Source organism: Mchenga conophoros, linkage group LG3 (assembly GCF_057382185.1).
Source record: "Mchenga conophoros isolate Kocher_MC1m ecotype Shallow Benthic linkage group LG3, M_conophoros_male_GT1.1, whole genome shotgun sequence".
NCBI lineage: Eukaryota > Metazoa > Chordata > Actinopteri > Cichliformes > Cichlidae > Mchenga > Mchenga conophoros.
The window spans coordinates 23770242-23797757 of NC_140528.1; the positions used below are offsets into that span (position 1 = coordinate 23770242).

The following is a 27516-nucleotide window of genomic DNA, read 5'->3' on the forward strand; positions in this document are numbered from 1 at the left end:
TCTTGCCCTATGACAGCTAGGGCACAGGCTGCAGCCCTGTGAGCCTAAGCTGAATAAACAGTTAGCAAAAATGATCCATAGATGGCCTGAAATCCCCCAGTTAGCAGTTTGGTAGATAGCTATGACATGCTAATCCCATCCAGCAGCTGTATTCTACCTGTAAGCTGATCCCTGCTGAGCCAAAGCACTTTTTCATATACAAATTACAACCTTTAATAGAAACCTATTGGTCAGCATCTTATTAGCCTGCTGTTAGCTTCATTCCACAGAAAACTGAGAGAAACTAACAGAGTTGATAAAGAATAAAGAGAAATGTGCTGATTTAAAGCCTTTGAAGTGCTTCAGATGATCTCTGTCCACTTCTGTCCACTCATTCATTCATGTAAGCTTTCTAATGCAGCTTTGATCTTCACAGTCTGCTTCATGAAACTCATTCTAACCCTGAATGTCAGAGTGTTCCTCCTTCTCTTTCCCATCATTCATGCTGGCAGTGGAGGAGATTTGGATGTTGGACTGTGTTTTGGATGATGTGTGTATGTTTGTGTTGGACTGCTGTCTGTAAAGCAAACGCACATTTTGCTTTGGATTTCAGTGTCAGACAGACTTTAAGGTGGAATGAAGAGTTGGAGAGTTTCACAGTGAATTATCCAGTGGAGGATTTTTCTTCTTCTTTGAAGGTTTGAAATGTGAACATTGTTCTGCTGCAGTCAATGGACTAAACCAGAGAAGAAGAAAACAGACTTTACCATGAAGATCCTCAGTGTGGATCAGTATAATATCAGCCTGATGTCTGCAGTTTAGTGTCAGCACAACTTTCACATCATATTCATCTCAGCACAACTAAAACATGCTGACTGACCCCAGAGTTTCAAGTCCACATCCTGGACTCTCCAGGAAACCACACAGATGCTTCACTCCTGAATCCTGCAGCTTGTAGTTGTCACTCAGGTCCAGCTGTCTCAGATGGGAGGGGTTGGACTTCAGTGCTGCTGCCAGATAATCACAGCTGATCTCTGACAAACCACAGTCCATCAATCTGTATAAAGAATGAAAGATGTAAGTTTATTAGACAAAGTGTGAGCTTGAAATCATTCAGTGTTTCATCATCTGTTCAGAGCTGAAGAAGGTTCAGAATGTAGAAGTTTAGAAAATGGAAACTCCAAACAGCTGAAGCCAACAGGAAGCAGCTTCAAACAAACACAACAAGAGAAAAAACTCTGAATGTTTCACATTAAAGTCGTACATTTATCATAAAAACAGGACAAAGACTTGAAAAAGTCGTGTTTTTCCTTCCAGGAACCACAAGGCTTCACTTTTAAAGGTGAAGTGTGAAAGAAATGGACATATTTGAAGTCCAACACCTTTTTCCAGTCACATTATTAAAGCAGACAAACTACAAGCTCATTTTCATTCCAACAAGTCATCTTCTGACCTGGACTAACAACACTGGTCTCTATGTGCAGCTGGCTGTGAGACCAGTGCTCAGGGAGCGTCTACAAAGTGCAACACTGAAAGAACATCACACACTCATTTGCTTCCAGCACTTTCACACAAACATCTACTGTCATTATTGTCACCAAACTCTGTGGATCCTTTATTGCAAATTCAAATGGGATCAAATGGTCAGACAAAAGAGGGTTATGAGGAAATATGATGAAACTTTGTGTATTAGCAGCAAGTTATTGAATCATTTTCCTCAGAAACCAAACAAAATGATTGACAAACATGTTTTTACAAACTCAGTGTTGGACTTGGATCAGCAGGATAAGCTGATGTTTAAAGGCATTTGAGTCTCGCTGTATGAGAGTCCAGTTATTACTCAATATTTATGGATGATGTTCTTTCAGTGTTGCACTTTGTAGACGCTCCCTGAGCCTCACAGCCAGCTGCACATGGACCAGCTGACATTACCCAGCATTAGAGGCGGCTGTAAAAAAATGGATTTTCCTATTTAAATGGTTTTAATTTGAATAAAGCGATGTTGATTCATTCAATCCTGAATCGATTTTTAATATAAACGTATTTTGCCAGAATCTCAGGTTAAAGCTCCCAAAAGTATTTCAACAACAAGCAAACAGATAAAACAGTAAATGAGAGCAGCTAAACACACAAAGATGGAAACACAGAGCGTGGATCGTTCACTCGACGGCACGTACACGGACACGCCGTCGGGGCTGAAAGTGGACAGCTCACAGATCCTGAAGCTGCAGGTTTCATCTGTCTCCAACCAAAACTGAGTGAACCAGCAGCAGAAGAAGATCCAAACTACGCTTTACGTTTGATGAACATCGTCATGAATTCTCTCTGACTTTGACGTTTACTTCCTGCACAGCTCTCTCTCTCTCAGTGTACTTCAAGAACAGTTTACCTTCAAAAATCTGTTTCCTGCATTATTCACTGCTTATTACGCACCAGTCTGCTGTTGTGTTCACTGCTGTCGGCCTCCCAAAACAAAGCCTCATTTCTGCTGTTCAATACTGAAGAAATGTAAAGCTTTTAAAATGATGACAGATTACAAACTCTCAGCTGTGTCTGTAATCAAACCTCTGTAACTTTGCTTCACTTCAGCAGCATCAGCTCATGTTCACATGTTGATTCATGGTTTGCTTCAGTGTTTGATGGACTGCAGAATATTTTGAAGGTTATCTGCTATAAAAAGCCAGAACAGGAAAATCTGCTTCATGTGTTTCTGTTTGATCCTCAGTGACTTTGACACAAAGGCCTCTGCTGTGATGATCACACCTCTGATCAAGTCTCACAGTGTCAGCTTTGTTTTTATACATATGGATATGTGCTGATAAATGATCAGAGTTATAATATTTCCCACTGTCTGCTGTGTGCCGTGACCTTTGACCTGCTAAAGACAGTCAGCTGTGGATTATTCATTGTTGTGTCTGATACTTAGAACTGTGAGGAAGAACACTACACAGTTAATCAGGGTCCCCTCTCTCTGAATCAGGAAAGGTGGGCAGGCCGCGTGTGGGCCGCGGGCCATACGTTGAGTCTCACTGTTTGAAATGTGAACATTGTTCTGCTGCAGTCAATGGACTAAACCAGAGAAGAAGAAAACAGACTTTACCATGAAGATCCTCAGTGTGGATCAGTATAATATCAGCCTGATGTCTGCAGTTTAGTGTCAGCACAACTTTCACATCATATTCATCTCAGCACAACTAAAACATGCTGACTGACCTCAGAGTTTCAAGTCCACATCCTGGACTCTCCAGGAAACCACACAGATGCTTCACTCCTGAATCCTGCAGGTTGTTTCCCCACAGGTTCAGCTCTCTCAGATGGGAGGGGTTGGACTTCAGTGCTGCTGCCAGATAATCACAGCTGATCTCTGACAAACCACAGTCCCACAATCTGTATGAAGAATGAAAGATGTAAGTTTATTAGACAAAGTGTGAGCTTGAAATCATTCAGTGTTTCATCATCTGTTCAGAGCTGAAGAAGGTTCAGAATGTAGAAGTTTAGAAAATGGAAACTCCAAACAGCTGAAGCCAACAGGAAGCAGCTTCAAACAAACACAACAAGAGAAAAAACTCTGAATGTTTCACATTAAAGTCGTACATTTCTCACAAAGCTCAATTATGTGACAGACATTTCATCCCATGTCAGTTTGGCCTCATCCTGGGCCGGATTATCCAGCACACACTCTGACCACAGCCCAGGGGCCACGCACAGCTGGGCTCCATCCAAGAGACAGCAAACAAACCAACACAATAATAAAAAGCACCATGTGATCTTCTTACATCTTCAAGACAAACATAGTAAAAACATGAGCATATTTGTTTCCTGATAAAATGATGTGACAGGTAGAACAGAGTAAAGTGGTGGTGTTACAGCCTTTCTCCCCTCTGCTGCCGAGGCTGTTAGTCTCTCCCAAACTCAGCTACAGGACTTCCAAATGAATGAAAGCAGCAGAAGTGGCTTTACAAATGAAAGAGGAAGAGGAGAAGAAGAGGAGAGGGAGGCCACCCTGACCATCACTCCAGCTGAAAACATCACACTTCCATTAAAGTTGGTGAGGAAATGTTGAGCAGGATGAGCTGCTGGCTAATCTGGAGGCTGTAGCAGCAGCTCACAGTCACAGTGGATTTCCACTCATGAAAAAGCTCTGGCTGCTTCATTTCTCATCTCATATCAGAGACTTTAATGCTTCACTGAAGCTGTACTGTGATGCTTCCATATCCCAGTGAGGCCTCCATAATGATTTCAGCTGTTCTGTACACACACTGTGTGCCCTGTATGGCTCAAAGTCTCTGCAGCCTGTTTTTATCTGCTATCATCAGATCTTCATCATCCTCATTCACATCCCTCACACACTCTACAGCCTCATCAGCACTGACTTCATCTTCACTGACTGATGGAGCACAACATGAACCTGTGGAGGCTGAAACACTGTCCTGTCAAACATCTCCCCGTCACCACTCCACTTCTGTCAGCCTTTAAATGAACCCTGCTCAAGTCTGTCACTTCTGTTTGGAGCCAAAAGGAAAAACTGTTGTTCAGTCGTTTGGAAAGACAACATTTCTGAAAGCACTCAAACTTCTTCACATTTGTCTTCAGACACATCCTGAACATTTAGGAACTGAAGAAAGTTTCAAACATCCATCAAAGACCTGAAATATAGAAAAACAACAACAGCCGCAGTCAGTGAACTCACCTCAGAGTCTCCAGTCGACAGTTTGGACTCTCCAGTCCAGCACACAGAAGCTTCACACCTGAATCCTGGAGGTATCTGTTTCCACTCATGTCCAGCTCTGTCAGATGGGAGGGGTTGGACTTCAGAGCTGAGGCCACAACTTCACAGTGAGACTCTGAGAGTCCACACCGAGTCAGTCTGTGATGATAGAAAATATAAAATGTGTTATTATAAAAGCAGAAAATCTGCATTATAAACACAGACTGAATGTATATGAAGACAAAACAGAGTGAGGTCATAATCTGATGAATCTGCTCTTCACATCTGTGCTTCAGCTCCTCTTACTGTGTTTGACATGACACAACGATTGAGTCTCTCTCAGACCTGCAGACTTTTAATGAGAATCTTTGTTTGGCTTTAATCTGCTTTTGGCTTTTTCATGGATTTCATGGATGATTTGAGTGATTTCCAGCAGGACACTTAAACATGTCAGTGGACGTCCTAAAGAACATATTCACTGATATGAAACGTGTCATTGAACAGGATTAATATCAGTGGAAACATGGTGGAAACAGCTGTGACTGCATGGATGTGACACACTTCAAATCTGTTCTCCACTCTTGGATTTGGGATCCATGGAGCTGCTGCTGAGTCTGTACAATAAAGGAATGGTGTGGAAGGTTGCAGCGTACGGACACAAACACTTTGTGGTTACAATCTGATTTTATTTTCAACATTAAACTACTAACCTACACTGATCAATGATGTTAATGATCACATCTGGACTCACCCAGCCTTTCTGCAGCTCCTCACAGCTGGAATCAGTCTCTGTCGTCCCCGCTCTGATGTGTTGTACTTCAGCAGGTCCAACTCATCCAGAACCTCCTCTGACATCTGCAGCATGAAGGCCAGAGCTGAGCACTGGATCTCAGAGAGTTTCTTCTCTGATCTGTTCTCTGACTTCAGGAACTCTTGGATCTCCTGAAATAATGAGAGGTGGTTCATCTCCATCAGACAGTGGAAGATGTTGATGCTTCTGTCAGGAGAGATTTCATCACTGTTCATCTCCTTCAGGTTGTTGATGACTCTCTGGATGGTTCCTGGACTGATCTCTGTCTGACCCAGCAGACCTACTAAGAGTCTCTGGTTGGACTCCAGACAGAGGCCATGAAGGAAGCGAACAAACAGGTCCAGGTGGCCATTTTTACTCTGGAGGGATTTCTCCATGACTTTAGTCAAAAAGACATCCAGTGATGTGAAGCTATAAGACTTGAACATGTTCTTAAAAAAAGATCTGTTTTTGTATTCTTCTCGGAAATTCCCTAGAAAACCTTCTACCACCTCTGTCTTCCTGTTGGTGTGACAGTGGAACTTGTAGACAGCAGCCAGAAACTCCTGAATGCTCAGATGAACAAAGCAGTAGACTGGTTTCTGGAAGATCACACACTCTCTTTTGAAGATCTCTGTACAAACTCCTGAGTACACCGAGGCCTCTGTCACATCCAGACCACACTGCTCCAGGTCTTCTTGGTAGAACATGATGTTTCCTTTCTCCAGATGTTCAAACGCCAGCCTCCCCAGCTTCAGAAGAACTTTCCTATCAGCCTTCGTCAGCTCCTGTGGACTCGTCTCACGTCCCTCATGGTACTTGTTCTTCTTCCTCTTTGTCTGAACCAGCAGGAAGTGTGAGTACATGTCAGTCAGGGTCTTGGGCAGTTCTCCTCTCTGCTCTGTAGTCAACATGTGCTCCAGAACTGTAGCAGTGATCCAGCAGAAGACTGGGATACTACACATGATGTGGAGGCTCCTGGATGTCTTCATGTGGGAGATGATTCTGCTGGACAGCTCTTCATCACTGAATCTCCTCCTGAAGTACTCCTCCTTCTGGGCGTCAGTGAAGCCTCGTACTTCTGTTAGCCTGTCAACACATGTAGGAGGGATCTGATTGGCTGCTGCGGGTCGGGAAGTTATCCAGACGAGAGCCGAGGGAAGCAGATTCCCCTGGATGAGGTTTGTCAGCAGCTGGCTGACTGATGACTTCTGTGTGACATCAGACAGCAGCTTCCTGTTGGTGAAATCCAATGAAAGTCTGCTTTCATCCAGGCCGTCAAAGATGAACAAAAGCTGAGAGACAGCCAGCTTCTCTGCTGTGACCTTCTGTAATGTTGGATGGAAAACATGGAGCAGCTCCAGAAGACTGTACTGCTCATCTCTGATCAGGTTCAGCTCCCTGAATGAAAGCAGAACCACCACACTGACATGTTGGTTCTCCAAGCCCTCTGCCCAGTCCAGAGTGAACTTCTGCACTGAGAAGGTTTTTCCAACACCAGCCACGCCGTTGGTCAGAACCACTCTGACGGGTCTCTGTTGGTCAGGTAAGGCTTTAAAGATGTCCTGGCACCTGATTGGAGCGTCATGGAGGGCGTCCATCTTGGAAGCTGTCTCCAGCTGCCTCACCTCATGTTGGGTATGAACCTCTTCACTCTGTCCCTCTGTGATGTAGAGCTCAGTGTAGATGGTGTTGAGGAGGGTTCTACTTCCTGTTTCATCACTTCCTTCAGTCACACGTTCACATCTCCTCCTCAGACTGATCTTATGTTCATCTAAAACCTCCTGCAGACCAACATCTGCTGAAAGAAAGAAAAACAATGAGACTAAAGAGAAAGAAAACTCTTCAATGTCTGAACAACACAAGAAGTCCAGTTTTCAGAAATGAGTCCATCAGCAGACAGATGTTCAGTCTTACTTTGTACACAGCTGCTCTGACTGGCTGTCTGCAGTCCAGCTCTGCTTCTGGATCTTTCTCCACACTGTGCAGAAGCTCTGATGGTGACACAGAAAAGTCAAAGTGGAGATACTTCTGTGCACCTTTGATTAGACTCATTATAAAAAGGAAAACAAAGTTTGAACACAGTCATGTTTCCAGTTCACTGACTTACATTTATTCCATGGACACTCACTCTAACCTGAAGCACAGCTACAACCCAACATTGTTGAGGCCTCATCTCCTCCTTTCCTGACTGTAGAGGTTAAATATGCAACAACCAACAAATAAAAGAATTTGGTTCATTTCAAAGAAATTCACACGGTGACCAAGTAAAGTAACCGTAGTAAAGGAGACAACATCCCGTTGATGGTGGGATTATTTGAAAGATTTGCTTTAGTCACGTCACCAAATGCAGTTGAACCACCCGTGGATCCATGTTTGACCATTCTACCACTCTGAGCTCTGCTTTTGAATCATTTTATTATTATCATCATTCATTTATTCATTCTTTGGAGGGGGGCTATTTCCTAATGCCGCCCTAATAAGCTGATGTTCAAGGGGAAATATAACAGAAACTCTTTCAGTGTTATTCATTAATAAATTAACAGATAAACTGTGAAGAAGAAAAAACTGAGATTTAAAGGAGAGAGTGAGAAACTTGATCATCCATCCTCATAATACATGTTTATCAGTATCTGCTGTGACCATACTGCAGTAATAACTACAAGTCTACATTTCTGTGACTGTTGATCAATCACAGCAGGAATCTGAGCTCATCTCTGCACACAGAGCAGCTTCAGCTCTGGGATAAACTGCTCGCTTCACGTCCTTCTCAGCTCACAGACACTCATCCTGATATTTTCCTTTAACATTTGATGCTATAATTCATCTGAGTTTACACTTTATCTGCATAAATACAGAAAAACAGACCCAAACACCAGAAACCATCAGTTTCACCATGTAGAATATATTGTTGTTTCCTTGCTTTTAATTCAGAGAAAAACTCTGATTTGGATTTTCTCTGTTCTCTTTGCCACAGCCCATCCCAGCAGCAGCTGAAGCAGCTGACTGTCACAACACTGAATAACACTTTAGGAGGAATTTCAGAGGTCAGTAAAGCTCCAGTTTCAACATCAGTTAATTAATCATAGTTCATCATAAATGTTAACCTGGCTGGCACACATGTTAATGTTAGCCATTTAAATATTAGCAGTTAGCTGAGGCCACAAGAAGAAGAGGCCCTAGAAGAACAATGGATGATAAGATTAGATTTTCAAGACTGGGCAGAGACGTGTTTTCCTTTACTGTCTCTTACAGAGGAGGGAGCAGATACCAGACGAGGTCACGGAGGTACGGGGAGGATTCGCAGCAGACAGCAAGACTGCCACGTCCATGCGAGAGAGCGATGGCTACGATAATCTCTGTTTTTGTCTCCCTATATAATGTTGTACAGCCCATGTGAGGGTTATCCTCTCTGTGAACCAGATGCTTGATTTCACACAGAGGTCCACCAACTGAATTTGATCAGTTATGGAACGATTTACCTCGACAGGCTCCTTCACTCGCTGCTTTTAAACCTCCTTTAAAACACACTTTTACTCCCTGACCTTTGACCCAGTGTGACATGTTGACTCACTACCTCAGACAGCTTAAAAATAGTCTTTTTGTTTTTTGGTGCTGCCTAAAAGAACCGTAAAATATTATGTTCATATATTTTTGTGCTACATCAGGAAACTCAAAAACATAGTTTGTAATATTTTAATCCTTATTTTTAAAACTGTTTTTGTCATTTTTCTTCTCCCATTGCATCAAAATCATTATTTACACTGAATAAATGAGTCAGCAGCTCTCTTACATTGTTGCTGCAGGTTCATTACTGAACCTTAGAGGTTCTTCTTTGGACCAGTCACTCCTCACAGACACACAGCTGGATGCTGCAGATCCTGCTCCATCCTCTTCCTCCATCTTCTTGATGTCAGGGTGGAGTTAGTCTGAGAGGTAAACACACACACTCAGAGGTGCTGTTGTACTGGAAGCATCACACTGACGGGTTTCTAAAGTTCTCATTGATCATTTCATGGAGTTTCTGTGGTAAACACTGTCCTGTGACGTATGTGTTATGGTGAGGGTCATGAGGGCTAACCAGCCCCACTCCTTCCTCCTCATATTTCAGCCTGAAGCACAATAACAGCCTAAACCTAACCAGGAGGCTGTAACCTCAAAGGGACTTCATGGTTAGAAATAAAGGTTCAATGAAATGAAGCAGATCATAAAGACATGAGTTCCAACTTTAAAAGAAGCATCCACACGATGACGGCACAGCAGAGGAGCACTTTCTCTAACACACTGATTCAGTTCCACTGACACAAGGACACACACAGGAAGGCACACACACACAAGCCTTTATAAGAAACAACACAATCATCTGCGCTTGACTTGTCAATCCAAGTCCTTAGCCCATGAGCCCGCGGTATCAGACCACAGATATTCCCTTACTTTGAAAAAATAAAGACAGTTTACAGAACAGACCTGATGTTTATGCTACAGCCTGTTTACCAATATAATCAATATCAGATATCAGAGCAACAGAAACCTCGGTGATCAGGACGCTGGGACTGAGAACAGGAAGTGGCTCAAACGTCTAAGTTTCATAACGTCACCCTGAACTCCACTCACGGAGTTTCTGTCGCCATTGTAGTTTTTAAAGTCCCGTGATAAAGGCGGGTCTTTCTGTGAATCCGCACGCTCATTGGCTAATAGCTCGAGATTGACACATCGTTATCCAATGAGCGTGCGGGAACTTCCGACATAAAGTTGTTTCCTTTGAAAAACCAAAGTCTGATTATTTTTGCCTCCACTGACGGAGCCTGTTGTTCCCGCCACAGAGACACAGTAATGTCAGAGCAGTGTTAACACTCACCCTGCCTCAGCACAGCTCTCACTCTCCTCCTGCTCTCTCACACTAAACGGAGGCTCAGCTAAACTCACTTCCTCTCTACTTACAGGAAACCAGCGCTCAGAGGAGCCGACCGGCCTCACATTTCACCCACAGACACGAACAGCGTGGAATTATTTTATGTCATAAGAAGAAACATATTCATGTTAACACTCACCTGCCTCAGCTCCACCTTCCTCCTCCGGCTGCTCTGAACGGAGGCTCAATACTTTCACTTTCACTGCTGCTCCCTAAACACAGAGGATGCTGGGACTTGTAGTTGTTTCCTTGCTGTGCGGTCTTCCTCTTTGTTTGTTTGTGTTTGTGTTCAAGATATTTCGATCATGTAAACATAGGGTTGCCAACTCCATGAGAAATAAATAAGGGACACCTCGTGGCCAGGGCCGGGCGACCCAGTTGTCTTCACCCTTCCCAGTGTGGTGAATTTTTTAGCTCTTTTTTTGTGTGTGAAATTATTTTTTAACCATTTGACTTGAATTTGATTTAAGCAGATGCATATTCTTTGTGACATGAACACATGAAAATCATTTAGCCATTTATTTTTAGCTCAAAATGACAACATTAACACAGCAAAACAGGTCTCTTTCTTAAGCAGAAGCCTGTCATGCTTAACTTTTGAGAATATAAGTAAATCTTTCTTTAAAAGAACTCTGTCCTGCTTAACTTAAAATTATATAAATTAATAGAAAACAATAGAAAGAAAAATATTCTTGTAACAGTGCACATTTAGTGCATTTAGTACAATTGGCTTCAGTAGAGGCATTATTTCAGCTTTTGCTCCCGTTTGTAAACCCGCTTGAGTACGCATCATAACTCATCATCATTATTCATGTATTACTTTTATGTATTAGTCATCTATTTGTTGTAATCATCTATCCTTGCAGTTGTTTATTAAACAAAATAAGTTATATTATCACACTTCTGGCCACATAGCGCTGATATTCACTGCACATGCCCATATTAACCTTAACCAGAGGGTTTAAAAAAAGAGACAGTGTTTACATACCATATCTGCTTCTGCCGTGGCCTGGTGGACAAAAAATTGGTTTAGGGTTCCCCGAGCTTTCACGCCCCTCATGTTCTTCATGTGCCCACCACTAGAAGCATGCCTATGGAAAAAGTGCACCGGCACACAGTGCAGTGTGCTTTATAGGTGTTATCGTGCACTTTTCCAGCCAGGTGTTTTCCTTTTCCCATTCCTCCCTGTACTTTTGCAGCCTTTTTTTTCTTTCTCTGAGGGGAACAAACATTGCTCGCTCGTGAGCGTGTCGCCACAGCCGCTCACACTGCTCACACGCAAACACGTAAACGTCGGTGAAAAAGACGGAGCAGCACGGCTGTGCAGCGTGTGATCTGGACACAAGCGATGGAGGCACAACTTGTAGAACTTTGGAAAGCTCATCCGAGCCTTTTCGATGTGGCCTCACAAAATTATCACGACCACAACAACCGTGAAAATAGTTGGATTTACATGCTGCTCAATCACAGCTGCCTGATCAATGTTTTTCATTAGCAATTTAGCAAAGTTGATGGTGGTGGTGTGTCTGTGTGAGAGAAAGACAGAGAGAGAGAGAGCGACAGATTTTCTGTTATAACCTTCATTATATGGAGGCACAGTGTGCGCACTCAGGTCGCATCAGAGCATCGGGCGGTATAGTGTGAGACCTGCATCGTGACCTACCAACTGCGAGCCAATCGTGCAGTTTGAAAATTGCAGTGTTTGCCCAGCTTTAGGTGTACTGTCGTCCAAGACTTGCAGCACAGTGTCGGCGTTTGTTTCCCTGTTGGCCAGGACTGGCCTGGGACAGAAAATCGGGCATTTTGACTAGAGACCGGCCCCCCAGGTATTAAAGCCATAAAGCCTTTGAATGAAAACAAACACTGTTGTGACAGTGATGTACAGTCTTGTTGGTATATGTATGATTTCTATACATTTTACATCAGATAAAAACTTTGGTTGTAAGATTCAGATAATTATTTAATAACAGTGAGACATTTTAAATGAGAATAAGAAAGAAAAATGGTAAAATGGTCTGTATTTGTAAAGCGCTTTACTTGGTCCTAAGGACCCCAAAGCGCTTTACACTATACACAATCATCCACCCATTCACACACACATTCATACACTAGAAAAGTATTTCTTTGTGCCCCCCTTTCCCTGTTAATGCCCTACCTGGCCCCCTGGCAACACTTTGCTAGACCCGCCTGTTGTGGAAGTTTTCCATTTAAATAAAGCCTGCAGATGAGCGGTGAGCGGTAGCTAACATTCTTTAATCAAAACACACAAAGAACAGACAACCAAGCTTGATGGATAGCCTACATGACCACGGGGCAGGGTCAGCAGAGTCTCCCTGAGCCTAGCATGGCTCTCAGTTAAATACCTTCTCCAGGAACAAAAGGCAGTACACAGCTCTTTCACACCTTAACACTAGAATTACTGAGCCTTTTTTTTCCCTGGTGCGAGTCCCTACTACTAGATTTACTAGCCCTGCGCAAATTTGCGTAAATTCCACTGGCACTGCGTTGTCTTTACAGTCCCTGGCACAGCAGCTGCAGCAGCTTCAGCAGCCTGCGTCTGTGCTAATATTTCCTTGTGCTACATGAATCGGCAACGAAGTTCCTGAGCTAGAAGACTCAGAAACAATCTTCTTTTGCCTGTCCACCCTGTACATGCCTTGTACAAAATGTAGGCATTCACCGCTAACAGGTCCAGCATATTGTAGAAAACCGCTACTGACCACCTGCATGTTGCTGCTCTTATGGAATACATCCGCACAAGTTGAGTAAGTTCACGCCAGACTTTATTCACCGTGCCCCATAACGGCGTTTTGCGCTGCAGCAGTCTGTGCGACAGTGACAGTGAAGTAAAGAAATTGTCTGTTGTGACGTTTCTCCCATCATCCAAAAACGGCTCCATCAGTTTCATGACCACGTTCTTGATCCCAAATTTGTCTGGCTTGGCTGCGATACACTGTGTGAATGGACAACGAACCTTGGTAGGGAACAGCTGTTCATCTATGGTCATGTGTTCTCCTGGAGTGAAACTCTTAGCACAGTTCTTGTTGAAGCGTGTCCAGATGTCGGAGATCGCCGCAAATTTATCTGTTTTCACCCGTTCTGCCCGCGTGTCCCTGTCATCAAATCGAAGGTGTTGCATAATTGAAATGAATCTATCTCGGGGCATTGTCTCTTTGATTACTGGCACCAGAAATCTTTCTGACCAGCAATCCACAATGGCACCAACAGGACACATGATTGCTCTTACAAACAGGATTGAAATGAATGCCATCAGTTCATGAACTGACAAATTCCAGTCCGGCTCTATTCTGTGGGCTTGATGGACCGTACACTCCCTGATGGTCTGCAGCATTCCCACGTCTAACAGGCAAAGGAAGCTTTGGAGCACACTTGTAATCTTGCGCTGTCGGAAGATAAACAAATAGAGAATGGTAAATTTACATGAACCTCACTCTAAATGGGTTTATATAAATATCATATCTACTATGGCAGTGACAAACCTTAGCAGACTCTGTGGGTCCAGCTTGCGCAGTGAAGCACGAACGATTTGCTACTGCACTGGGCATTGCAATGTCCTCCTCTACAGTGCCGTCTTTTGCCGTGTGGCTCTGGCTGGGCTTCCCAGTACCACGGGGCCTCTTCTGTGGAGGCATGTTGGGTTCTTGTTCCGTCTCCTTTTCAGATTCTTCTGAGGAGGTATCAGTGGCCTGCTGGACAAATGAAACCTCTCCTCCATCAGAATCTGCTTCGTCCATTTTCTGAAGCAAAGCCAAAGCCTGTTGCGCGGAGAGGTTCTTCCTGCGTGGCAGTGATACGGAGGCCATCCTGATGTGCGTTCTCAGAAATGCGAACAAGAAATGATTCTCCCGTCTGGGTCGGTCTGCTTTTATGCACAGCACTGTGCTGTAGTCAAGCAATGCCACTCCCTCACATACACAGTCACAGTGGAACAATGGAAGATCTGTGCTGAGAGTCAAGGAAGGTGTGAATGTGTGTCTTTTATATTTGCAGGTCAGTCAATGTGTGGGATATTTTGTATAGATACGGCAGGCATTTCTGAAAGTCGTAACACAGAGGTTTGGCCTGACTTGGATCTGAGCAACTCTGAGTGTGCAAATGCAAATGTGCCAGGCCTCAAGGATAATGGGTGGTTTGCACAACAAAAGCTGGAGGAGAAATGAGCTGACGACCTGTGAAAATCTCAGCAGGGGTGATTAACACCTCGGGACTTGCACCAGAAAATAAAAAAGCCAGTAATTCTAGGGGGTGTTGGGTTTAGGGAAGTTACGCAAATTTGTGCAGGTTTAGTAAATCTAGTGATAAATACGTGGTAGAAATCCCAAAAGGGTGATTCTGTTCACCTGGACGTAGCATTTTCAATGGGAGAAACGCCTCCTGAACTGAATTGTCTCAGTTGATGGCCATGCGGTTGGCCTCCTGAACTGTTTCTTTGGACTGTTTTTCCTCCTCTTCTGAGTTTTCCTTCCTGGAGCTCCAGCACCCACCCAGGTTTGGTGGAAATGTTCTAATTTTAAGAGTTTGATTGCAAAAGAATAAACTGCTGATGTCCGCAGAAGTTTTTAACTTTGGTTGAAAGGACAAACTTTGAAAAATAATAGACCTTTGAGGATTTGAGCATATGGCAAACCTTATGCAAAGTTCCTCTTAATTGTAAAACACAAATCTGAGGATGTTGGAAGACATGTGTGGTTCTCATCAGCTTTGTGGCATGTAGATGCTCCTTTTATTAATATTCCTAAGTCTGGAAGAATACTCATAAACACTGAGGTCCTGCTATGTGCCAATGTGTATCTGGGCCATTACTAAACAAAGATGTGAAGCAATGTTAATAATTGTTGGTAACTTTTTTTTCATTTCCAGGTTTCAGTTACTGCTGTTGATATGTTAAGAGTAAGAATAAGTTCAGATTCTCTTAAAGATAACAACACTAATATGTTAACAATTGTTGGACTTGTGGAGGTATTTTGAGAACCCTTATAAACATCTGAAGGAAAAATATTCTTTAATCATAGATGCAGACTCATGGAAAAAATATTGATTAATCGTTTTATTTGATTTTGTAGAGTTGGAACAAACAGATTGGATTCTCAAAATCAGTCAGTTTCTTGGGGTCTGAAGCAACAACAGAACAGGGCTCTGAATTTTTGGCAGAAGCCCTTTTTTTTCTTCTTTTTCTCCTTTTTCTCCTTGATTTTAATGTTGTCAGACTTCTCTGAATTATTAGTAAAAGAGACAACTGGCTCAGACATGGATAGACATACAGAAGGGAGTTCCTCACTAGGAAGATCATCGGACGTTGCCAGACTTTCAGAAGCAGGCTCTTTAGTAGGAAGAACATCAGCCTTTGATGAACTTTCAAAAAGAGGTTCGGAAGTAGGAAGAACATCTGACTTCAGAACACTTTCCCAAGCAGGTTCTTGAGGTTCTTTAGGAGGAACAACATCTGGCTTCAGCAGATTTTTACAAGCAGGCTCTTTAGTCGGAAGAACATCAGCCTTTGTTGAACTTTCAAAAGGAGGTTCGGAAGTAAGAAGAACATCTGACTTTAGAACACGTTCAGGAGCAGGTTCGTGTGGTTCTTTAGTAGGAAGAACACCTGACTTCAGAACACATTCACGATCAGGTTCTTGTGGTTCTTTAGTAGGAAGAACACCTGACTTCAGAACACTTTCACAAGCAGGTTCTTGTGGTTCTTTAGTAGGGAGAATATCTGACTTCAGAACACGTTCACGATCAGGTCCTTTTGGTTCTTTAGTAGGAACAACATCTGACTTCAGCAGATTTTCATGAGCAGATTCTTTAGCTGGAAGAACATCAGCCTTTGTTGAACTTTTGGAAGGAGGTTCGTGAGTGGAAAAAATATCAGCAATTCGTGAACTTTCAACTGGAGGTTGGGAAGTGGGAAGAACATCTGACTTCAGCAGACCTTCAGGATGAGGTTCTTTAGTTGGAAGAACATCAGACACTACTGGACTTTCACAAGGGGGCTGGAAGATCTGGCATATGCTCGTCTTTGCTACATCAGAAATTGCCCTGAGTAGTCCTGGTGCAAAGTTTGCAATGTGGCTCAGCAGAATCTTTTCTGAATATTTCTCTCTGACTTCAGACAGGATACTTTGCACCATGTCATCTCTGATGGACCTTGAGAAGATGGCCTGGTTTTCCGTTGTTAGGAGAGATTTGGACACTCGATCCAAAGTGGCCTTTGTCACACTGGTGGAGAGGATGCTCAATTTTTGGGAGGACATGTTCAGTAGGGGGTAAGAAGGAAGCTTCCAGAAGCCATGCAGGACACGGGGAACCACCTCTATCACCACGTCTGTTGCAGTGAACAGTTTGGAGGTTTGTGCGTCCTGCTGCCTCTCTTTAAGGAGGTCAATGTACTTCCTGACATTGCTGAGGAGCTTAGGTGTTCTGCAGAATAAAGTTATAAGAATGATCTTTTACACCTATTTAAAAAAATAACAGAAATTTTGAAATACTGTAGCTGGACTGTTAATGATTTTATGTCAGAGGTGACTCACTGAAATTTAGGAGGTATGGCCTCTGGAAATTCCAGCAGCATCCGGGCTTGAAACTCGATGTCCCTCATTTTATTTATTGTGTTCACTGCCCACACCTGAAACAGAAAGCATGTTTACATTGCAGTTTTGTTGAGAGGTTATGTGATTGTAGTAAAAAAAAAAAAAAGATCTCCAAATGACTAAAACTCTTGTGAGTTTTCTAGTCTTACCAGTTTCAGAAGAGGTTTGGCTTCTGTTTCTTCCAAACCCTCCAATTCAAACTCCCAAAGTCTTCAAAAGAAAACAAAAGAGAGGTTTTCTCTCAGCATTTACACTTCAGCACAAACAGTTTCAGGTGTGAGGTGGATGGTCTGTAGGTGTCACAGTAACTCACTGCTCTCTGACTGTCTCTTTGCTCCTCTCCACCAAAAGATCTCCCATATCTTCTGCAGTGAGGCTTGATGGTATTTGGTTTTCCTTCTGAAGTCTGAGGAATTCCATCATCATTGCAATCTAAAAATAAAAGGAGACATTTAATCAGCATCAGTCCCAGGTCTTCAGAAATCACCTGACATTTTATCTCAGTTTTGGTTTGGATGGATCTGGGTCTTACCTGAGCCCTGTAACCTGGTAGATACCAGCAGATCTCCACAGCTGTGTTATATATGGGTGTGTTGAACAGCACCTGTCAAAGAAATAAGAAATTACTCATTGTAACTTAAATTGATTCTCAGTTTGTCAGCTTTTTAAAACTACATCAAATTCTTCAAAAATGCAGTAAAAACAAAAAGTGTCACATACCCTGATGGGTTTGTAGATCCCTTTACTGGCTTCCATTAAAACGCTGCTGTTCTATCACAGTTGGGGAAGAGAAACTTTCCAAAACTCTTCAAAACTTGTGTAAGATCAAATGTAGATATGAAAATACTCCTGATTTGATGGTTTTTCTTGCACAGATGAGCTCTTTTTCAAGTCTGATGCAGATTTAAAAATACACAATTCTAAAACAGTCACCATGGAAACATTTGATCCCTGCTTTATGTCATTAAATTAAAAGAAAACACTCTATTTTACACCACATTACACTATATGTTGTTCATTATATAAGTAAATAAGGGTAGGCTACAGCCGTCCTTAGGTCACTCCTGTGAAAAGATGCATACAAACTGGTGAATCAGAAAAGAAAGAAAGCCAACCTGCAGCATTATGTCCTTTTATGTTATTTCAATTCACTTCAGTTTTATTGATACAGCACCAAATCACAACAACAGTCGGCTCAAGGTGCTTTACTTTGTAAGGTAGACTCTAAAATAATATACACAAGGAGAAAAACCCAACAATCATATGACCCCCTATGAGCAAGCACATTGGCGACAGTGGAAAAAAACTCCCTTTTAACAGGGAGGAAGCGCCGGCAGTAACAGGCTCAGTGAGGGGCGGCCATCTGCCAGGAGTGGTTGGGGTGAGAGAACGAAGATGGGACAAGAGGCATGCTGTGGAAGAGAGACAGAGATTAATAACAAGTGTGATTCAATGCAGAGAGGTCTATTAACACATAGTGAGGGAGAAAGTCTCTGTCTGCTTTTCCTAATGCTGAGGTGAGGAGGACTATTAGCCAATATAAAGGCGACACTGGCGACCCGAGTGTGGAAACAAATGGTTTGCACAAGAAGCGGTCACTGAGCGATCAAAGCTTATTTACCACACATCAAAAATCAAGGCAGAGTAGAAGCGGGTGGATCGATTTTTAATGAATTTTAAAATTATGTTTGTTTTTCTTATTCTTGAAAAAAAGATCATTTAACCTCGCATTTGTTTCCCTTTTTATATACTACTACTTATGTGTTTTTTTCTTATTTATGTCTATATTGTTTAGTTAAACAGATGACAGTTTTCCCCTTTTTACTACTTTTTGAACTCTATGCTGATGTTTAAAGATTTTATTATTACTAAATAATGTTTTTAGCAATTAGGTGAAAATAAATACCAGATGAAACGATATTCTCTTCTGTTATCTTTTATTATTTGTTACTTGAATCAGTATCCGCGCTGCACACAATCAAAGTTATTTTCAAAACATGCAGAAACAGGTCTTATTTTGTTAACAAAATGACAAACCATTGCATCGTTACAAACAAGGTTATCACTGTACATATTAATTAGTCTTGAATAAGACGCTCCTTTTTGGACATGATATAGAAAAAGCACACAGTGTTGTCCGCAGGTTACCGAAAAGTCCTTCTGAACCTGTCTCCCAGAATACAATATCCGAGCGGTGTTTTTAAAAGAAAAACTTTTATCTCGGGTGAAAACGTATCAGGTGAGTTACCGAAGCTGTCAAAAAAGTGCCCTTGCTTGTCTTTTGTGATATTGAACGCCAACCAGTGCTTCCCAGGTAAGTCTGATGGATCTGTATTCACAATGCCCATGCATGGATATCTGATGGGCTTTGTTGGCAGCTGGTCACATGCTAAGACGCCTAGAAGATGAGCCCTGTTACTAATCCTTTTAACAATGCTGGTTAGTTCTATTGTATTCATTTTGAATGTTTAGTAGTCGTCCAGCAGCACTTGTCTCATATTAGATATTTGGATGACTGAATCAAATACAGAGTAACACACCAGGTTCATTGTTCGGGGTAGCGGATTTCTGAAACGGGTTTCCAGCTTCACGCTCCCTGTTTGAACTAATGATACATTCCCTGAATGTCCTTCATCAGCTTCCAGATTGAAACAGGAATTGTTTGGCCAGATACGACTGTCCATCAGCGTATAAACACATGAGTTCTATATCACAGTTTTAAAATTAAATGGATTACGTGTAAAAGAACCAGGATAAGCTTCGTTATCCACGAAGGCGATGATGACAAATTTAGGCAACCTGCCCATAAATAAATTAGTTGATATTCTTGCCCCAGCAGGTGTGGAGAAGGTATTTAAAGAAACTCTGCCTACAGCATATTTTGCATTTACATGATGCAGCGCCTTGCCGTGTGCCAGCCTGACACTTGGTGAGACACTGATTCTTTTCACAAATAAGCTGGCAGAGACGATTTTAACTTTATACGCGGTGTTAGCTCCAGTCACGAGAGCAAATTCGTCTTTAGAGCGCACAAATTTCAGCGACAGATCGATTCCATTAAGTAATAATTTTTCTTGAAAAAACAGGTCTGCGTGTACTGGAGCAATCAATTCAACAATACTGCTGTTCGCTGTATAAGTACCTCTGGTCACCAGACCCTGGTTCTCCCCTTCTATACATGTATCATTCATGTGCGAGGCTGTGTCTGTACAGAATAAAGCGCTGCTGAACTGTGTGTCTAAAGTCTGCTTATTATAATTGATAAGACATTCTATTATGCCTCTGTATGGATACATGTTGGATGATTGGCTCATCAAGCGATCCCCCAAATTTACATCTACCTGACTAAATAAGTGCAACCTGGATAATTAACAAGTCCCACGTTTGTGTCACGGGGTGGAGAGGGACAAGTTACCTAAGATATTTTTATTGTGCATGTTTGGTTTTGTTTTTACTTTCTTTAATATTTTAATATTGTATAGTGTTCTATTCTTGGTTTTATTGCATGTTTTATGGTATTCATCGGTGACTTGTCCTGGAAAGTCTCCGCCCCTCCTTGATTATGAACCCGACACACCTGTGAGGTCCCGGGGGCCAATAAGAGTGATGGGAGACGAGAGAGAGGAGATTGATGGTGGAGTGAGGACTGAGAGAGTGAACGGTATCAGGCGGTGGCGGTGCCACAAGCCCAGACGGGCTGGTGCCGGTTGGTGTGCCACAGGAAAGCGGTGGCAACCGGAACAGAAACATCGATAGGGCGGCGAGACGCCGCCGGGTTTTCCCTTCTTCTAAGGCGGCTAGAGTTGGCTAATGCAGGCACCAGCGCGCAGAGAGCAACAGTACCAGCGCAGAGAGCACCAGCGGAAGCCACGAGACGGCTGTGCCGATTTCCAGTTTTAAAGAAGCGGCGGGCGGAGTTGAGAGCTCTGCCCACCCGGGCATATCGGGGCGTGAGTGCGAGAGGGAGGCGAGGACTCCGCTGGTTCCTTTGGTTATACCACCTGCTGGATTTCTTAGCTCCCTGGGACTTTTAGGTCGTGGCGCAGGCCACAGGACTTTTAATGTTATGCTTTATTGATTTTTACTGTGTTACCCCTTGGCCAAGGTTGTTTTAATTCATTTTACATTTTTAACTATTTAAATATAATAAATTATATTTTTAATCTTACAGTTTAAATTGTGTGCTTTCCCTTGGCGGCTCCACTGCTCTGCCCGTTTTGAGGAAGGTTTCCTTCCTTTAAAAAAAAAAAAAAACACAAAACACTGTGGAAATAAAATCAGCCTTTCCGCTCCGTTACATAATCATCCCTGCCTAAGTTTGTGCCGTCAGCATCTGTGATTCTTACTCGTGTGTAGATATAGGAATCGTTTAGATCCAGGTAATCCTCTCCGGACGATGAGATTTAAACTCGATTGGACCTCCGTCTGTGATTGCAGAAACTGGTGGAATTTCAATAAAGGTCGTTTTCTCTATGGACGTTTGTGTGTATGGGACAGTAAAAAGATCGAGCTCTGTTTTTAGACATTCTCTGATTGGTTGTGTAACAGAGCCATTTAGAAGATGTCACATGCTGTAGTTTTTGAACAACTGGTTCTGGGTCTTTTCACTCCGCGTGGTTGTCTCCGTTTGGTGGCTTTCCTGGCAGGTTTTGTCGTTTTACGCTTTTTAGGCGGCGGCGTATCACGCATGCGTGCAGTGGGAGGGGTCTTAGAAGGTTTGGGTGTATACACATACAAGCTGTTGCCATCCTGCTCAGTAGATGTTGGCTTGGTTATGTTGGATATCACATCAGACACTATGCCTGATGCTGCTGTTTTTAGGTGGGGTTTGACTATGCTGACTCCTTTTTTAAACAACGGTACAGCAATTCTAAACAGGCTGCTGAACAAACCTCCCAGACCTGCGCCACATTGCGTACTGGTCCCAATATAACCATTCAATTCTCCACCAGCCTGATTTAAATAATCTTACATATTTTGCTTCATCTGTGTTGTAGACAGACATCCTTATTTTTTTAAAAATGGTGTCTTATGGGTCGGAAGTTGACCTTGACAAACACCTTCCCGTATAAAAAGGGTATGTGTTGATTTTGGTCGTCTTTCAAATCAATTTCTATGTCATGGATTAAGGATTTCGAGACCGGTGTGTAGTGTGGGCTGTCAAATTGAAGAATGGCTCCCCGACGGTCATCGTCTGTTATATTTATTGCTCTTAATAGCCGCGCATGGGCGTCACCCACAAGCTGGTAATCAACGATATCTGCATAAATAAAAATGTTCTATTTTCCGCCGTATACGTCTGCAGGATGTGGTGCGTATGTGTTTTTATAATGAAGTACAAACGGGTCTTCTGATTTGAATCCTAAGATTCCTGCCAGTCTCCCTCTAAATGTGAGAACTGTGCCCCTATAGGGCCCATAACACTAACATAGTTACTAACTTCACTGTATTGTGTTTTAATGTCGGTGTTATGTTTTAATGTTTTATTATCTGCGCCACAGATGCATAATGCCCCACAGACAGCTCAATCACGGTTATGGACAATGCTCCATTTGTGACTGGATCATAAATTTCCACTCACGAATCTGATTGTGGAAAAGACAACCATAGTCTTGGGTATTGAAATTCTATAACACCGACCTCATACGGTTCATTTAAAACAATAGGTGTTATAACCTCAGGATAAAAATGCTCGGAAACTCAAGTGCCAAGTGCCTCTTTTTTTCTGCCAAGTATTTTCTCTATTTTAAACCTTTTGTTTTTGTCAATAGTCACCTGCTGTATCTCAGGTTCGTAAATTACACCTTTCACTGCAGCTCCTGTGAGATCCTCCAGTTTGTATACGGGAGGGTCTCTTCCTAAACGCTCCTTTATGGTAAAGTACTCTTGTGTGTAGGTCTGATGGTAACCCTTTCAGAATATGCCTCGTAGTTTAGATATTCTCTCTGTATCGCCCACGTTAAATTTAAAAGTCACCGGTTTTTGGGGTTTCATTTTGTACAGGGTGTTAAAGACTGCTTTCTCATTATCTTTGCACACCTCGGTGGGGTCATTTTGATAGAGCTGTGATAAGACAGGTTATAGGACTGTACAAGATCTTGGATCACATTAACATATCTTGGCCAGTTAACTGATGTTAAGTATTTCCACATTTTCCCCTTTAAGGTGCGGTTAAAACGCTCTACCACACATGATTTCATTTCACTAAAGGTTGAAAAATGTGTGATGTTATGCTGCTCCATTAGTTTTTTAAATGTTTATTATAAAATTCCTTCCCTAAATCTGTTTGGAGTTTTTCAGGCACACGGCCCTCTCTCAGAATATCACCAAAAGCCTCAGCAACAGCCTGTCCTGTCTTGGTTTCAAGGCACCTAACCCATGCATACTTAGAAAACACATCTATGCATGTCAATAAGTACCTAACATTATCATTATCCGCAGAATATTCACGCATGTCAACCAAATCAGCTTGAAACTGTTTGTCAGTCCCGTTAACCAAAACTCTATTTCTGTATCCTTGCATTTCTGTATCCTCTATCCTTGCAGGTTTATGAAGAGTATACGTGTCATCTCCTTTTAAAAACGCTCCACGTCAGGTAATGACGGCTTTAAGCCTGTTGCCTCACTGACAGCGATACGGAGCTTCTTTACACTTCCTAAACCCCCTGGGTGTGCAGGGTTGGGATATATTTTTCTCAGCGTGTTTTCCATAATCACTCTGACCAAACACAAACACAAATGACCAGAAAAAAGTGTTAGCATACGTTTTTATTTCATTTTCTGTGTAGTGCACAGTAAGGTTTTTATAACAGATGTGCATTAAATCTTGTGTCTCCCAGACCAGTAGTTTCCAATCATGTGGAGCAGCGCTGATTTAACTCCGCGGGTGTGATGATTGGTATTTAGCAGGTATCCGACATTCTCATCAGTGGTGCAAACAATGTGCGGCACTGATCTCAGTTCACACAGAAGACGCTCTGCAGTGCTGATGATTTGTGCTTCAGCCTCACTGACACTGTATGAGCAAACAAACAGACGGATGGCCGGGATGAATCGGGGCGTCCGGAGCTTTTCCATCACCTCATCATAGCAGGTCTCGAAGAAAAACACAGGCAGCTCAAACAGGCAACTGTGTTGTAACTGGCTGGGGTGACCGGATTGGCATCCATAACATATCTCCTGCACATACTCATTCAGTGCCATCGACAGCAGGTGGAAGGTTACGAGTTTAATGTTGAGTTCCGTTTCCTCAGACGGGTGTGATCCTGCAGAGTCCTGTGAGCATCCTGGAGAGGGGGGCGGAGTCGGTGGGGTCTGGTGTTAGAGTGAATTGTTAAATGTTTGTCATTTTTATGTTTACCATTTGTACATTGTTTTAACTCTGATGAAAGAAATTCCACTGTCCTTCCCCCCAGATTCTCGAGGATCAAGGTGGGGGGCTGTAGTCTTTTATCACAGACACATCCTTGTGCTTCTTTTGATGTAACCTTCCTGCGTTTATGACCCTTTGGTCAGCAGGAGGTCTGACACACACACACACACACACACACACACACACACACACACACACAGACACAGACACACACACACACAGACACACACAGACACACACACACACTTACAGAAGTTCACACATATACATACAATGCCTTGTCTGGGCGTGGCTTTGTTCTGACGTGTTTTGTGTGAACGGTCTCTCAATAAAGGCAGGAGGAGGAGGATCTAGAGGTCATTTTCATGGTGGCCTCCCTTGCGCAAATAATCGATCGATCGACTGTCTTGTTTTCTTCATGATGAATAAGTCTCTAGAATTCGCGGGGCTTGTGGAAACACAGATCCAACATCTGGATTAGCAGTGCTGGAGGGGGAGACTCTGAGCGGTCCACAACATGGCAGATGTTGTCTGTAAAAGAAATCCACACATTGCATTTTTAAAAAAATATCGGGTATAATGCCAACGTCTCTCACACAGAGACAACCTACCATTTGTTTTTTTGTTTTTTTCTGTCCTCAGGGTTTTTGGCCTCAACATGGCAGAAGGTAAACCAATCTTCGGGCCATGTGCGAGCCGATCATATATACAAGACGTGTCCTAATATTCTCATAAGAAGAGTTGTTTGTATGTGCTAAAAAAACAAGCCTCAGAATGAAAACAAAATGAGGCTAATTAGTTCTTTGCCTTATATAGTGTACAAAGGTTGCAGCCTTGTTCTATCATGGAAATGTTAGTAGACTCCTATGACTCACAGAACATTTGAGCCGACCTGGTTTTCCATTTTAGGATGAAACCTCTTCTCACCCACACTCTGCTATTCATCTCTGTTTTTATGTTGCGGCTTTTGAGCCGGGTCGTAACACTGAAGATCACAAAGATCAACATTAAGACCAGTCTGTGCATTCAAAGCAGTGACAGAAAAGAGTGTGGGGCATTAACCCCCACTCACTGAAATGGCATCCAAGATGCCTTCATAACTTTAAGAAAAGGAAAGAAAAAAGGCAATAAAATGTAACTCTAGGAATCACTCATTTCATCCACCTTTGCCACCATTTTCCACATTAATTAGAAGATGAAATGAATCGATTAGCTCAAAGAAATTCCACTGCAGACGAGTGTTTTGGTGGTTAACCCTTGGTAAGTCCTAAAAAAAAAAAAAAAAAAGTACCCCTTATGAAGACCTAGAGCCAAAAATCGACCACGCCATAAAAAGTGCTATAAAAAGATTATACATTAATATTTTTCCACTTTAAATTAGCCAATATTTTAGACCTACTTCTCCTTGAAATATTCATATAAAGTTTTAATTATATTTCGCGATTTTAACCTTTTATATCCCGGTTTTGTCACATGAGCACACTGCCTTTTTTGGCAAAAAAAATGAAAAAATTTAATATTTTCCATAAAATACATTTGAAAGTTATATTTTATTGTACTTTTAATTAGGCCTTTGGATGGTCTAAAAATTACTACTGACCTTCATTTTGATCGGCCGTTAGTTTTTTTTGCAGGAGAACGTTTTTCACTCTTGCCCCAATAAATGCATATTACCTTGTTGCCATCTAAAATCAAATAAAAAGCATTATGTAAATAAAAATACAAGATCAGTTTGAACCAAATAAACATTTATTTTTCAACAATGAACAAGAACATGTATATGGTAAATGTAATTATGTATATTGTTGTTGGGAATGGGGAAATGTATGAGAGAGAAAGAGAGTGTGAGAAAGTGAGAAAGCAGTGAGAGGGTGGGGGGCGTGTGTGTGGCTGGGGGGTAAATGTCTTGCTCAGGTAGAGCAGTGGCTGCAGACAAATTTGCTGTGGGCTCGGCAGCTGAATTTTCCACATTTGCTGCATGTGTTTCCCACTCGCCTCCTTTTCCCAACACAGAGCTCACAGAGCTTCCTGCCCTTGGGATTTGTCACTCCAGAGGGGCCTGCAGCAGCACCATCCTGCGCATCTCTTACTAACTCAGCAGCGGCTGATGAGCGGGGAAGACGCTGTCTTTGTGACAAATGGGGCGTGATCAGGCCTTCTCCCACCTCTTCAATGAACATCCTCCTCCTGTGTGGCTTCTGCTGATGCCAGGCCTGATCCACGGAGGTCCACAGCATGAAGGCGTTGTAGAGGGAGACGTCTATGATGTGATGAAAAAGGGCCATTGGCCATCGATTGGTCCGTCTCCTGCAGGAGTAGGTGCCGACAACCTAACAAAAAATAAACATAACAAAAAAAAAAAAAAAACATAAAACCTCTGTATATTTTACACAAGAATATATGAAGAAAAATGAATAAAGGTGTGCGTAACTGATGCGTAATGACACCCACCTTATCAAGGTTGTCGACACCTCCTTTGCATCGATTGTAGTCTGTGATGATCGCTGGCTTTTTTCTCTCGTCATCGCTGACCTCCGGCCTGCGATGTTTCGTGCTCAATAAAAGCACATTCCTGCCCCGTCGGGGAATGTACGACACTAGGGTCTGTTTCGCTGAAAAGGCAAAGATCGAGGAGTAGACGGCTCTCCCTCTCATCTGGCGCAAAACGGGTGGGATTCCTTTTTTGTTCTGGCGGATTGTGCCGACCAGAGCCATTTTATTTTTGAGGAGTTCCTCTGCCAGTTCAGATGAGGTGAAAAAAAATTGTCGACTGTGACGACATGCCCATGGAGCCCGTCAGTCATCTGCTGGACGACCCTCATCCCCTGGTTTACCTCGGCCGGGTCGCCCGCTGCTCTCCCGGTGTAAACCTGCAGCCGCCAGGCGTATGATGTCTTGACATCGCATGCTGCCCAGACCTTTATGCCGCATTTCGCAGGCTTATTGGGGATATACTGGCGGAAACTGCACCTTCCCTTGAACGGTACCAGCTGCTCATCCACCGTAAGGTCCCGGTCTGGACTAAACAACATCCCCAGGCGGTGTGCCCACATGTCCCATATCTGCCGAATGGGAGCCAATTTGTCCGCACGTCGTGCAGGTCGGGTGAGTTTGTCATCAAATCGGAGCGCTCTGGTTATGTGACAAAAT

General features: G+C 42.7%; 2 protein-coding genes across 3 annotated transcripts in view; both read right to left on the reverse strand.

Moving 5' to 3' along the window:
• Positions 1-840: 840 nt before the first annotated feature.
• LOC146577751 (protein NLRC3-like) overlaps positions 841-27516 on the reverse strand; it is a 135787-nt gene continuing 109111 nt past the window's right edge. The window contains exons 2-7 of the mRNA XM_085268258.1: positions 9271-9406; positions 7395-7471; positions 5439-7278; positions 4670-4846; positions 3193-3366; positions 841-1036 (exon numbers count right to left, since the gene is read on the reverse strand). Coding sequence (XP_085124384.1) covers positions 841-1036; positions 3193-3366; positions 4670-4846; positions 5439-7278; positions 7395-7471; positions 9271-9380 — 2574 coding nt within the window. The 5' untranslated portion in view covers positions 9381-9406. The remainder of the gene's footprint in view (positions 1037-3192; positions 3367-4669; positions 4847-5438; positions 7279-7394; positions 7472-9270; positions 9407-27516) is intronic.
• Positions 15483-17750, reverse strand: LOC146577752 (uncharacterized). Of its 2 annotated transcripts, XM_085268342.1 has the most exons (7): positions 17715-17750; positions 17527-17598; positions 17308-17426; positions 17144-17204; positions 16935-17029; positions 16064-16824; positions 15483-16006 (listed from the first exon to the last, which is right to left on the reverse strand). In XM_085268342.1, exons 1-7 carry the CDS (start codon positions 17748-17750, stop codon positions 15504-15506), a joined length of 1647 nt encoding a protein of 548 aa, XP_085124468.1. In that variant the 3' UTR covers positions 15483-15503. The 2 variants fall into 2 exon arrangements, with proteins under 2 accessions (XP_085124468.1, XP_085124467.1); XM_085268341.1 differs by having other exon boundaries at positions 15483-16824.